Source organism: Hyaena hyaena, unplaced genomic scaffold, assembly GCF_003009895.1.
Source record: "Hyaena hyaena isolate Hyena2069 unplaced genomic scaffold, ASM300989v1 scaffold_4, whole genome shotgun sequence".
Classification (NCBI taxonomy): domain Eukaryota; kingdom Metazoa; phylum Chordata; class Mammalia; order Carnivora; family Hyaenidae; genus Hyaena; species Hyaena hyaena.
The window spans coordinates 2,328,250-2,342,381 of record NW_024080636.1 but is presented as its reverse complement, the minus strand read 5'-3'; the positions used below and the strand labels follow the sequence as shown (position 1 = coordinate 2,342,381).

At 49.0% G+C, this 14,132-nt stretch overlaps 2 protein-coding genes across 2 annotated transcripts in view; both read right to left on the bottom strand.

Annotated features, from left to right (window-relative positions):
* Window positions 1–2,060, bottom strand: part of MEI1 (meiotic double-stranded break formation protein 1) — a 77,680-nt gene extending 75,620 nt beyond the window's left edge. The window contains exon 1 of the mRNA XM_039237528.1: window positions 1,887–2,060. Coding sequence (XP_039093459.1) covers window positions 1,887–2,060 — 174 coding nt within the window. The remainder of the gene's footprint in view (window positions 1–1,886) is intronic.
* Window positions 2,061–6,343: 4,283 nt separating this feature from the next.
* Window positions 6,344–13,058, bottom strand: LOC120233443. Its single transcript, XM_039234685.1, has 2 exons — window positions 12,808–13,058; window positions 6,344–11,026 (listed from the first exon to the last, which is right to left on the bottom strand). Exons 1-2 carry the CDS (start codon window positions 13,021–13,023, stop codon window positions 6,461–6,463), a joined length of 4,782 nt encoding a protein of 1,593 aa, XP_039090616.1. The 5' UTR covers window positions 13,024–13,058; the 3' UTR covers window positions 6,344–6,460.
* Between the last annotated feature and the right edge of the window lie 1,074 nt (window positions 13,059–14,132).

Below are 14,132 nucleotides of genomic sequence, written 5' to 3'. Positions count from 1 at the left end.
GAGCAGAAAGGAGCTTGGGTAAAACTGACAACATCATCCTTTCAATTGGTGAGAGATGAAGCTAAAAAAAAAAAATGCATTCAATAAAAAGCGAAGTTGCATCTCTTGTTGTCTCTAAACTGGGCTGTTGCAAATCTCATGTTTTCCTTCACCAATTCCTCCTACATAATACATGAAGCTAGCAATCTAAATGAGCTATTCAAAAAAAATCTCAATGATTCTCTTTCACCTGTCAGATTAAGTCCCAGTTTGTTAGCTTGGATTCAAAATCTTGGAACTTAACCTGGCTTTTCAATCTCCCCTCCCTCAACTTCCTTCCAAACACTCTGATTACCTCCCCAAACTCATCCTTGCTAATGCCTACCTCCTGGGATAACCGACCCCCACCCCCTCTGGTCCAAATCTCACCTATCTTCTCAAGCCTAATTCAAATACGTCCTCTTCTAAAAAACCTTTCCCCAAATTCCCTCCTTATCGCAACAGCACTTGACCACAAATATGTCTATCTACTAAATTCCCAGTAGTTTTTAACATTCTCATTTTCTCCCCCACTGTCTTATTTATCTCTGTATCTCTGACTCACTGTCCAAGAATGGCAGCCTCAGAACCTCCAGCCTCAATGATAGCTCAAATGTTAGCAGCTAGCCCAGTAGTTCTCAGACTGTAGCCTGGGAACCCCTGAGGGTGCCCAAAACCCTTTCAGAGAATCCAAAAGATCAAAATTATTCTAATACTAAGATGCAATTTGTCTCTGTCACTCTTATTCTCTCACAAGTGAACAGTGGGGTTTTTCAAAGATTACATGACAGGTAATATACAACAGATTAAACGCTGAAATATTTGAGAATCCAGCTGACTTCTATGAAGCTAGACATTAAAGAGACTTGCTTAACAGGTGTAAATAAAAAATGTAAAACAAAGCTATTCTTTTCATTACCTTTCTTCTTTTGGAAAAACCTCATCATTTTTATTCAAATTACTTATGCCACAGAACTGTATGCTCAAAATCGTAGGTTTTATGTCAAGTATATTTTATAGCAACAAAACCAATTATGCTAATATGTAATGATTTACTATTATTTTTTAATTAGTATTAAAAAAATTTCCCCAACACAGTAAATATCAGTGAATACAACCCACATACAAGCTCTTTGGGTCCTCAACACTTTTTTTAAAGTACAAAGGCATCCTGAGATTTAAAATTTGAGAACCGTTGATCTAGCCCCTCCTCCCAAGGCATGAATTCCCCTTCCATGAATTTGAGAGAAAAGTGATCTCCCAAACGTTTCCCGGACGGCTCCATGGACCAAAGCTCACTACAAAGGTGGGTGGGCAGGGAGGAAGCGGGCGGCCCATTTTTCGGCCGGCTCTGCTGTTAGAAAGGTCTTCCCCTCCACCCCACGCGGCCTGGCTGTAACTTCTTCCCGGCTCGCTGCCATCACAGAGACCTAGGCAGCCCCCCCTCCTCCACACCGACACCCTAAGAAATCCGAGGCCCCTACTACGGATCCACCTGGCCCGTGGGCCGAGCCAAGGCTAAAATCCTGAAGGACTGGCGAGAGCAACAGGCGTCGGGGCAGCTACAGAGACGGGAAGGGGAGGTGGGCCTGCGTGCCAGGGAGGCCTGGAGGGAAGGGCCCAGTCCAGGCTCAGGGCCAGGCGCAAGGGCCGGTTTGGAAAGGGGACAGTGGGCTCGCCGGCGGGGTAAACTGAGGCTGGGAAAGCAGCTCTGGCCTGGTGAGGGAGCAGGCCTGGTTAGGGGGTAGATTTAACGAAGCCGAGGGGCCCAGTTTAGTTTCAGGGAAGGTGCGTCGGGTTCAAGGGAGCTGGTCTGGTGAGGGGTAAGGGGGGGCGGCCCGGCTTGGGGAGGGACATCGAGTTCGCACCGATACGCAGGGCTCCGGGAGCAGCTCCAGCACGCACGCCAGACAGAGCCGCGGGGGCACGGGCAGCAGCCAGCGCGGGTCGTGCCGGTAATGGGCCCTCGCGTAGAGCAGCGCCGGCTCCTCGTCTCTCCCGGGCCCCCGAGGGCCCGCCGCCGCCGACTCCCTCACAGCCATCTGCCGCACTGGTTCCCGCGCAGCCTGTGCGCAAGCGCACTTGAAAGAGGCCCCCACGCCGGCAACGCTGTGCGCGGGGGGAGGGGGGATGCGGGGCGGGGGGTGCAAAGTGGGGCTAACGCAGCTGCGTGAACCCAGGGCGACGCAAAGGCGCGGAGGACGTGTGGGGGGCACGAAGACTGGAGGGTATCGACAGAAACCAACGCGGCCGGCTCTTTAAGCCTGTGGGCATTCGTCTTGACCACACTGTAGATCGAAAAGTATTTGTAAAGATGGGGCGCCTGGGTGGCTTAGTCGGTTAAGCGTCCGACTTTCGCTTAGGTCATGATCTCGCGGTTCGTGGGTTCGAGCCCCTCGTCGGGCTCTGTGCTGACTGCCAGCTCAGAGCCTGGAGCCTGTTTCAGTCTGTGACTCCCTCTCTCTCTGACCCTCCCCTGCTCATGCTGTCTCTCTCTCTCTCTCTCTCCTAGAAATAAAATAAAACATTAAAAAAAAAAAAACTTTAAAAAAAAAAGAAAATGTCATTAGCTTTGAGGAAGGACAGGAAATCATCTGTTTCTACTAGTAAAAAATTAAATAGGGGAGGAGGCCTGGGTGGCTCTCCCCTGGTTCAACTCGGCTCAGGTCATGATCTCCTGGTTTGTGAGTTGGAGCCCTGCGTCAGGCTCTGCGCTCACAGCTCAGAGCCTGCAGCCTGCTTCGGATCCTGTGTCTCCCTCTCTCTCTGACCCTCCTCTGCTCATGCTTGCTCCCTCTCTCTCGGGCTCTCTCTCTCTCTCTCAAAAATAAGTAAACATTAAAAAAAATTTTTTTAATTAAATAGGGGCTCTTGGCTGACTCCGTCGGAGGAGCATGCTACTCTTGATATCAGGGTTGTGAGTTCAAGCCCCACCTTGGGTATAGAGCTTACTTAAAAATAAAATCTATTTTTTAAAAAATTAAATGATCTCAGGGATCTAAAATCTCTTAGTATTATTTTAATTTATGTGACCCTTTTCTCTCCAAGAGTGGAGATTGGTTCCTTTAGGATATTTTCTCACAGGAGCACCTGGGTGTCTCAGTCATTTAAACATATGACTTAGGCTCCGGTCATGATCTCATGGTTCGTGGGTTTGAGCCCCGCATCTGGCTCTGTGCTGACAGCTCAGAGCCTGGGCCCTGTTTCACATTCCCTGTCTCCCTCTCTCTCTGACCTTCCCCCACTGATATTTTAAAAATATGTCCTCTCATAGACATTTGCGCAGTGAGCGAGCAAAAAATGCTGCAGAAGAAATTGTTTATCGTTATCTTTACTAACAATAATAATCTATCAATCTACAGGGATTATTTAGCCCCAGGATGTCCAGCAACTGGCTACTGGTGAAAGAGGTAAGTTCAGGAGGTGTTCTCTATATTCGGAAGGCATGTGACTGAGTGCAAAAACTTACTTCCATGTCAAAATAGTTTAGAAAATAGTGGTTTATTATTCGACGTAGTGTTCTGAAGTAATGTTTGAGAAAAGTATGCATTAACATGGAAAAGTTCTCATTAAAATGCTGTGCACAAAAGATGCAGAATTATATGTACAAGTAGGTAAAATAAATAAGCAAAAAACCACTTATTCAACACAAATTATAGCAGTAATACATATTCAGTGAAGACAATGAAAGGAAAAATAATATTTTGATATTTCTTTCAGTCTATACATATTTACAACAGTAACGTACAAAAGTTTGTAAACTGCTTCTCCCAGAGAAAAACATATCGTGTACATCTTCCATGTCATTAAATATAGTCCTGTATATTTTTTAAATGTTGACAAAGAGTGTATTTTGGACAAAGTTTTGAGGCAGAAACCGTGCTAGAAGCTAGAGGATTCAAAAGTGAGCAAGAGACCTTCTTGTCCCCAAGTTCAGTCAAGGCAACAGATGAGAAAATTATTACAATGGAGTATATAATATTAGTTATCTATTGCTGTATAACAACTTATCCCATGTGATGGGTTGAAATGGTGACCTTCAAAAACATATCTCCATGTCTGCTATGCACTGAATTGTGTCCCCCAAATTTAAATATGAAGCCCTAACCCTTAAAGTGACTGTATTTGGAGATAGGGCCTTTATTTTTTTTTTTTAGTGTTTTGTTTTTTTCTGAGAGGGAGAGAGAGACAGCGTGAGCAGGGGAGGGTCAGAGAGAGAGGGAGATACAGAATCCGAAACAGACTCCAGGCTCTGAGCTAGCTGTCAGCATAGAGCCCAATGTGGGGCTCGAACCCACGAACCACGAGATCATGACGTGAGCCAAAGTCAGATGCTTAACCAACTGAGCCATCCAGGCACCCCAGAGATAGGGCCTTTAAAAGGTAATTAAGGTTAAAAGAAGTCACAAGGCGGGGGTGGGGGAGTTATAATCCCATAGGATTGGTGGCCTTACAAGAAGAGGGAGAGGGGTGCCTGGCTGGATCAGTGAGTAGAGCATGAGACTCTTGATCTCAGGGTTATGAGTTCAAGCCCCACATTGGGTGTAGAGACTACTTAGAAATAAAAAGTCTTAGGGGTGCTTGGGTGGCTCAGTTGGTTGAGCATCATCTGACTTTGGCCTCAGGCATGATCTCACCTTTCCCAAGTTTGAGCCCCACCTTGGGCTCTGTGCTGACAGCTCGGAGCCTGGAGCCTGCTTTGGATTCTGTGTCTCCCTCTCTCTCTCTGCCCCTCCCCTGCTCATCCTCTGTGTGTCTCTGTCTCTGTCTCTCTCTCTGTAAAAAAATAAAAAATCTAATAAAAAAAAAAAACGAGGGAGAGAAAGATCTCTCACTTCTCTTTTATATATATATATATATATCTGTGTGTCTCTGTCTCTGTCTCTCTCTCTGTAAAAAAATAAAAAATCTAATAAAAAAAAAAAACGAGGGAGAGAAAGATCTCTCACTTCTCTTTTATATATATATATATATATATCAAGGAGAGGCCATGTGAAGGCATAGTGAGAAGGCAACCATCTTCAAGCCAGAAAGAAAACTCTTACCAGAAACTGAATCAGCCAGAACCTTGATCTCGGACTTCTGGCCTCCAGAACTGTGAGAAAATAAATTTCTATTGTTTAAGCCTTCCCATCTGTAATATTTTGTTATAGCAGCCAGAGCAGACTTCTAAAACATCCTAATCCCCAGAATTTGTAAATGTTACCTTTTTTGGAAAACGATCTTTGAAGTTGTGATTAAGTTAAGGATCTTGAGAGGGGATTGTGCAGGAGTTTACAGTGGGTCCTAAATCCAATAACCAAGTGTCTGGGAAAGAGACACACAGAGTAAAGGAAGACGCAGTGATCGGAGTGATGGTGCTGATGGTGCCACAAGCCAACGATCGCCTGCAACCGCCAGAGGCTGGAAAGAACAGGGAAGTGATTGTCCTCTAGAGCCAGAGGGCCTTCTGACATCCCAATTTCAGACTTTGGCCCCCTGAAGTTGTTTTAAGCCATGAGGTTTGTGGTCTTTTGTTATGGTAGCTGTAGAAAATGAATATGCCCCAAGGAAACATTATCTCATAGTTTCTGTGCATCTGGAACCCAGGCACGGCTTCCGAGTTACCCTGGCTGAAAGGCTCTCATGAGGTTGTGATTTTCTCAAGACTCACTAGGGCTGAAAGATCCTGAAAGATCTGCGTCCACGCTCCCTCACGATTGGTGGCAGGAGTCAGCTCCTCAACAGCTAAGTGAGCCCACATTGGGCTGTGCACTGAGCGTGGAGCCTGCTTGGGAATTCCCCCCCCCTCCCCTTCTGTCTGTCTCCCCCACTTGCCCACTTGCACTCTCTCTCTCTAAAATAAAATAAAATTTAAACAAATAATTGGCTCCACGATGTCCCATGGATAGGCCAGGCAGAGCAACAGGTCATCATGGTTGGCAGTGCTTGAGAAGTGGAGAGGTGGGAATGTTTTTTCCATGAAGTGTGTTCATGGGCATCAGGGTCCCCGCAGGGCAGATGCCCGGTGATCATCTCCCTTCCTCGTGACCAAAAGGACTGTGAATAATAGCGTTCTGTGCAGAGCACCACCCTACGCCACAAACAGTTGAGGCTCAGTGTGAGCATCCTTCCTCGATCAGAATTAACTTAGAGTAGGGCAGGCCAGAGCCATGATAGAAACCTCAGTAAACCCTACTGTGAGGAGCTGAGAAGAGGAATGTGTTTAGGAGATGGCATTGGGTTGACCCACACTCCTCAAACCTTGAGTACCATAGAGTAGAAGTGGCTTCTACCCCACCCGCAAAGTATCCCAACCTCCGAAAGGGGACACTCAGACAACATGTGCCAAAAATGTCGGAACCCCACAGGCCCAAGTAACCAATTTTATTAGAGACTTTGAGGGTGAGCCGACCACTCTCATGCCTTCTCTTCTGTGTTCTGAGCACTCTGGGCCTGCGGCCTACTTTCTAAAGCCATGCTGGAGCAGAAAACATCTCAAATGCTTCATAAAACCAAACTTTTGGGGGGCTGGTGGTCTCCGTGGGGCTCCATTTAGGCCCTCAGGTTCCCCTTGCCCCGGTAAGTGCTCTGCCTTAGGAAGAGCAACCCCAGCACAGCAGTGACCTGGTGGCTGAAGGCCCCTCTTCAGAGAAGTATGGACTCCAGGGCTGTCCTCCCTTGCATGTCGGTCACCCACTCTGGGAAGCAGGGTAGGGTCAGGACCCCTCAGACTCAGGCTGGGGGCTGAGTGCTGAGGCTTGGCCAGGCGTGAGGACCAGGATACCTTGTTTGAAAGGGCCATGCTCAACCTCACCGTGGCAGAGGGAAGACCATCTGTGAAGCTGGAAGTGTCTGTGGGGCAGGAGGAAGGCTGCTGCTCAGCAGCTCCGCCCTCTGCAGCCTCCAGCCTCCCTCTCCTCCCATGTGGAGGCTGCTGACATTTAAGTCGAGGGGACTTTGGGGCCTCCAGGGATGTGCACTCCTTTCTCCAATGGCCGTGACCTGCCCTGGAGTATGAGGTCCTCACTCTACAGGGAGCCCCCTCTGCCGTCTGGGAGACTCCTGGCCTGACCATTTTCCTGTCCGTGTTCCTCCCACTGGAACACCGAGCCTCTCTGAAAGGCTCTTGGCCACAGCAGCTCCTAGATTGTGCTGTAGGCCTGGCGTTCCTTAGAGCCGCGGGCTTGGCTCTAGGAGGAGGCTCTTCTTGGACAGCCTGTGGTTCTCTGGCGCCTCCTGGCGGCCTGCCTCTCCCAGGCTTTCCAGAATGGATGGAAATGCCCATGGGCTCGCGCCGCTGTGGCCCACATTTCTCCAGAGCTCTGGCCTGTGTAGGAAGTTTTGAGCTTTTTCTTTCTTGGGGCTGAGCCCTCTGGGACCTCCCAGTTGACTGATGGTCTGGCCTGAAGCCATTGGCCTCACCACGCCTTGCCTGCTGTTGTTGGAACTTACAGGCCGTGTATAATCCAGGGAGGCTCACGCCAGCAAGGGGTGGTGGGCAAGGTCCTAACAAGTTAAAGAGCAAATGGGACTCCAGGATCCGCTGGGGAAGGCCCCATTTCAGGTGTGCCATCTTCCGTCGCATGAGGGACTCTAGGAGGAGTCGTTGGCTCTTTTTGAGGACTGACCACTTGGGCATGACAGTGAGGGCAATGGGAGCACCCGCCAGAGCTGTGGCAGCTTGGGGGCCTTGGCCACGTGAGATGGAGGGGCAGGCAGAGGGCAGGCCCAGGGGAGCAGCCAGAAACTGTAAGTTCTGGAGCTGCCGAGTCAGGCCAGGAGCCTTCCCTGGATCCACCTTTGTATCCCTTTGTCGGCTTCTCTGGGATTCAGGTGGGGCCTGCTGGGAGGCTACACTCACCTCCTCTCCGTGCATCTTGGCAGAGGCCATGCTCTGGCTGACCAGATGCCCCCCTTCCCCACTGGCAAGCAGGAAGAGTTGACTCGGGTCGGGGAGAGGCTTCGTCTCAGGACAGGGAGTGGAGGCCACTGCCTGTTCCTGTTCTGTGGCCCCATATTCAGAGCCTGTGAGGGCTGGGGACCCCCCACCCCCAGAAGAGTCAACTGGGAGACTGCCTTTAGCAGGAAGACTGACCTGCTCCTTGAGTCTTCCCCTTGGAACGGGAGGGCCTCCGGCCTCCTCAGCTCTGCACTTTCTCAGGCTCCCTACAGCCTGGATTCCTGCCGCATCCTCTCCAGCCTTATTCTGGTCCCCTTGCCCTTGTATCTGGGTCTCTCCATCAATTTCACTTCTTAACAGCCGCTGGCAATCTCCCCCAGGAGCCTGGGTTTCTGTACGATCGTCACCTGTGGTCCCTCTCAGGTTGCTTTTCTCTTGTGCGTGAGTGTCCGCACCATGCTCGCCTCTCATCTGCTCCTGGTTCGTCCACTCTGAACAGCTCTTTTCATTAACTTTGCTATTTATCAGCCCCTGGGACCCTCCCCTAGGTCCCTGGGTTTTTCTGCCATCCTCACTTCCAGCCTCTCTCTGGCTTCTCTTCCCCAATGTCTGATTTTCCTCCTTCTTTCCTCCAGTCTGCTCCCAATTGCTTCTCCCTGCTGAGTGGCCCTCTCCAGTTTCGTTATCGAACGGTCCCTGGTTCTTCCCAGGCCTCTGGGTCCCTACAGCATCTTCACTTTCGGCTTCTCTCTGGTTTCTCTTCTCTGGAGTCTGAATTTCTGTTCCATTCTCACCTCCTGTCTGCTCCTGGTTCTTCCGCTCTGATAAATGGGTCTTTCTATCAATAACACCTGTTAACTGGCTCTGGTTTTCTTCTCCAGCTTCCCAGGTCTCTGTGTCATCCTCACCTCCAGCTACTGTCTGACTTGTCTTCTCTGGAGCTTGGATTTCTGCACCATTCTCCTCTCCAACCTGCTCCTCTTTCTTCCATTCTACTGAATGGGTTTCTGCATTAATTTTACTTGTGAATTCTCCCCTGTTTTCAGCCTCAGATGCCTCTGTGTTTGCACCATCCTTGCCTCTAACGTATTCCTGATTCTTCCACTTGGGTGAATGAATGTTGCCGTTATTTTTACTGCTTAACTGACCCTGGTTTTCTTCCCCAAGTTCCTGGGTCTCTTTACTGTCTTCATCTTTAACACTTCTCAGATTGCTTGTCCCTAGTGCCTGATCATCTCTACTGTTCTCATCTCCAAACTGCCCCTGTTTCCTCCTCTCTGGTGGATGGGTGTCTACATGAGTTTCATGTCTTACGTGTCCCTGGTTCTCTGTCTCAGGAGCCAGGGTATTTATACTGTCCTCATCTCCATCTTTTCTCTGCTCTCTCTTCTCTGTTGCCTGAGTTTCTGCTCTGTGTTCACCTCCAATATGATCCTGGCCCCCCCAACATGGTATCTCAAATTCTCTGTCAATTTCACTTCCACTCTGGTCCTGATCTTCCCACCATGGTGCCTGGATCACAACCCAATCCTCCTCTTTTATCTCCCTAAGGTCCTTCCTTCTAGATATGTGGGTTTCCCCAGCATCCTCCCCCAGTCTCAGGCCTTGATTTCTCCACCCCACTAGAAGTTCATGTCTTAGTTGTTTCCAAATCTCTCCCCTATATGCTTGGATCTTCCCAGCTTTCTCACTTCCACCTCGATCCTGCTTCTCCCACCCTAGGGTCTGGATCTCTGTAATATTCTCACTTCCAATGCATTCCTGTTTTCCCCACCCCAGGGCCTGGGTCTCCACACCCTCCTCTCTTTTCTCTTCTCCCAGGTTCTCCCTCCCAGATACCTGGGGTCGCATAGCATTCTCACCTCCAACCTGGGCCTTGTTTCTCCTCTCTTGTGCCTGAATTTCTATGCCAGTTTCGTCTCTGATCTTGTCTTGTTTTCCCCACCCTGACACCTGGGTCTCCTTACCATTCTCACTTCCGGTCTGGCCCTGCTTCCCCAGTCCTTGGGCCTGGGTCCCTCCTTCATCCTCTCCTCTGGCCTCTTTCTTGTTCTTCTCAAATGCCTGGGTCTCCACAGCATCCCCATTTCTCCTCTTATCCTGGTTCCCCCACTCTGGCATGTGAATCTCTGTATCAGCTTCACATCTTAAATATTCCTGTTTCTCTGCTGTATGTGTCTGGGTTTCAGGAGAATTCTCACCTTCAGCCTCCCTCTTCTTTCTATTCTCTAGTTCCTGAATTTTAGCTCTATTCTCAATTCCCCTCTGGTCCTGGCTCATTGGCCCTGGTGTCAGGATATCCCCACCAGTCTTACTTATTACTACTCTCTGGCTTCTCCACTCCAGGACCTTAGTCTCTGCATCATCCTTCATCTCAATGTTCACTGGGAGCTGCCTTCCAGTTGCCTGGATGTCCCAAGCATCTTCCCTACTGCTCTCTGTCTGGTTCGCCCACCATAGAGCCTGAGTCTCTCTACTATCCTCTCTGCCTAGCACCTGGTTTTCTGTCCATAGTGCCCAGGCCTCTTGTGGGCAGCCCCAGGGCTCCCAAGGGGACACTCCCTCATGTTGGCTGGAAGGATCTGGAATGAACTCTCCAGAGTAGAAATGCAGCCTCTGAGATGAAGGGAGGTTTGAGAGAGAGGTGGTTAAAGTCATGGGTGTGAGGTGGGGCCTCTTAGGGACAACAAGCCCCAGTGGCATCAGTTCTTCCTGGGAGCAGACGAGCAGCTGCTCCGTCCCTCGGTGCATGTGCAGGGAAGGGGATAGTGGCTTGCAAATCATGTGAGACTGCTCATCACTGAGACACCAGGGTACCTGCTGTGCTTCCCAAGAACTGTCCTGAGGGAGCATACAGGTGCTTGAAAAAGGGGTGGTGCCAAAGATGGGCTCAGAAGGAGTGCGGGAATCCCAAGGTGGGTCCTGACATGAGTGCTGCCGAGAGAGCAGGTGTTGGGTCCATGATTCCTGGAGGCCCCTCTGGTACTCATACATCTTCTTTTGTGCCCATTGCTGGACATGAGCATCCAGGCCACTGAAATCTCCGGGACTCAGGAAGAATTCAGGGGTCAGCCTCAAACAAGTGTCACGTCTCATGGAGGACATGGCCCACTTCTGCGGTGGCACCTGTAGTTGAGAATGGAGAAACAAAATCCTTGCACACACACCATCTCATCTAATTCTCATAGATTAGAATTACAATCTCCATTATCCAGGTCTACAGGGAATCATTTCTTTTAGGGCATTCATTCAAGACAGGAAAAGAGTTCACGCCAGGCCAGGCACTATTCTAGATGCTGGGATTACCAGCATGAACAAGACAAGGTCCTTGGTGGGAGCTATCTTCCAGACATGGAAGACACAATAACCAAGTATACAACATATTAGATATTGAAAACTGTTTGCGTGGAAATAAAAGTGGAGTGGGTATGAGGTTAGCTCCTTTAGATAGGCTGGTCACAGAAGGCCTCTCAGAGGATGTGACATTTGACTGGAGACCTGAGTGAAACAATGGGCAACTAAGTGACATCTGAAGAAAGAGCACCTAAGGCAGAGGAGACATTAGTGCAAAGGCCCTGAGGTCAGAACAAAGCCATGTGTGTAAGAATATTAAGGAGTCCCTATGTCCAGAATGAAACAAGTGATGAAGACAGCCATGGGAGATGAGGTCAGAGAGAAATGTAGGACAGATCATGCAGGGCCTTGGACTTACGGTTAGGAGTTTGTATTTTATTCTGAGTTTGACAGAGAGTGTATCTGTAAGAGCTGTTGCAGGGTTTTGAGGGGCAAAATGCTATGATCTATTTTTTTTTTAGTTTTTTTAATGTTTTATTTCTAGGAGAGAGAGAGAGAGACAGCATGAACAGGGGAGGGTCAGAGAGAGAGGGAGTGACAGACTCTGAAACAGGCTCCAGGCTCTGAGCTGGCAGTCAGCACAGAGCCCGACGCGGGGCTCGAACCCACGAACCGCGAGATCATGACCTAAGTGAAAGTCGGACGCTTAACCCACTAAGCCACCCAGGCGCCCCTCTATGATCTATTTTTAAAAATTGGTTCTTGGGGCACCTGGGGGGCTCAGTCAGTTAAGCGTCCGACTTCGGCTCAGGTCATGATCTCATAGTCTGTGAGTTCAAGCCATGTCGGACTCTGTGCTGACAGCTCAGATCCTGGAGCCTGCTTTGGATTCTGTGTCTCCCTCTCATCATCCTCTCTCTCTCTCTCTCTCTCTCTCTCAAAAATAAATAAACATTTAAAATTTTTAATAAAAAAAATTGGTTCTTGCTCATGAGCATAATGTAAGGCCTAAGCCAGCCGTAAAAAAAAACCTACCATGCCCAAACTAGTCTATGTTACTAGGAACCAGCATAGTAATGACTGCAAACTTCTGGGCTGCAATCACGGTCTGATTCTTAATCTGGATGCCACATATGAATGTATTCAGTTTGTGAAAATTCATTGGTCTATACACCTATAATCTATGTATATGTATTATCCTTGGATTAAAATTTTAAAGGGGAAAGAGAAAGAAAGAAGATCATTTTGTTGGCTGCATGGAACATCGTCCTTGGATGGGAGAGACTGCAAGAACCAGGCAGAAGGCAGTGCCACAGTGCAGAGACATGAGGGAGCCTTTGCCCAAGGGACTGTGGGGAGGTTTCAAGAAGTGATCGGATTTGAGATATGGTTTGCAAATAGAGCCCACAGGACTTGTAGAGGGGAATGAGGGAGGGAGGGAGAGAGACTAAGGTGACTGATGGGTTTGGGGCCTGGTGATGCTCCCCCTAACTAGTCTAAGTTCCCCCATGTGATTCATCTCTGGTACACGGGGCATAGAACAGGGTCCTCATAACAAGTGAATGAGCCAATCATGGTGCCGAGGGAAGGAGGTGTGTGGGGGGCCCCCTCACCTTGGTGACCTTCCTCATGCTGGGGTGGGTCCTGGTGACCCGGTGCCAATAGTGTTGGACCTGCCAGATCAGGAAGAGGCAGATCACAAGCAGGTTGCCACAGCACCGAGGGTCCCTGCAGCTGCGATCCTCAGAAAGCGAGCCCCGCACTGGCTCCCACTCAGGGCCCTGGAATGGTCCCACCACAGCACAGGCACCCAGCAGTGGCAGCAACATGACAAAGCTTAAGTGAGCAGGTGGTGTTAGGGAGTTAGAGGGCAGGACTGGGATGGCTGACCCAGCCAGTCTGGGGTGGGGTAGTCCCTGCCACATCGCACCTCTGTCACTGAGGCTACCTCACAAAGAAGCCTCAGCCAGTTCCAGCTCCTGGACCCGCCACCAGAGCTGGCTGACATGTCCTCAGTGCTGGTAAGGACAGCATTGGAGAACTGCCCTAAAGGAATTAAGAGGGAGAGGAATCCATTTTAAATATCCCATCCTCTGGAATGAAGAGATTATACTCCCCCCATGTGTGATGGGGTGATGTAGCCTGCAGTCTGCACGATTTCTTTCTTCCTATTCAATGCTTTCGTCCATGTGTCCTTGTGACTATCCAATACCAGACATTTAATGAGCACTGTATTGAACACATGTATCCTTGTTCGACCACTCAGCATCCCTTCCTCTTTGTTCACCGTATTTTGGTTTTTGGTTGGGGGATTACTTTTCCCATCTCAGGATCAGTGTTGGTAGGAGAATAAATGCTACCCTGAAGATTGTCTTTGACCCAAAGATTACATTCAAAATATTGAATAATGGAGGAGGAAGGGACATCAGCCAATCAGATGGTCCAGGCCTTAACCCTTTAATAGCAGCTTTGTAAGTGTTACTGAGCATCCCAGGAGAGGGGCATCACCTATTTACCAATGAGCTGCGATCTGTTTCTCTAGATTAAGAACCCAATATGCCACACGATATATCCCGACTGAATGTCACCCTAGCTGATACCTGATACTCTCTCACAGAACAGAGATTCAATGTGGGAATAGGAAGCTGGGGAGGAAAAGAAAAAGAAAAGCAGCCCATGACAGCTAGGAACTGGCCCAGTTCTGTCAGTTAAGACTTAGTGTTGCTAGGAGCTGGCCTGACACTCATAGCTGGGCCTCAGTATTCTTCCGTTCAACATAAACAATTTCATAGAACGTCAACAACAGAGAAAGCCATTCTGCAATCATCGAGACAAGAGCAATACCACTCTTTAATTATGTTTGAACAGAGACAAAATCATGAACATTATTGAAACCACAAAAATCACCAAATCCCGCTTTTCCTGTCTAAAATGAGCG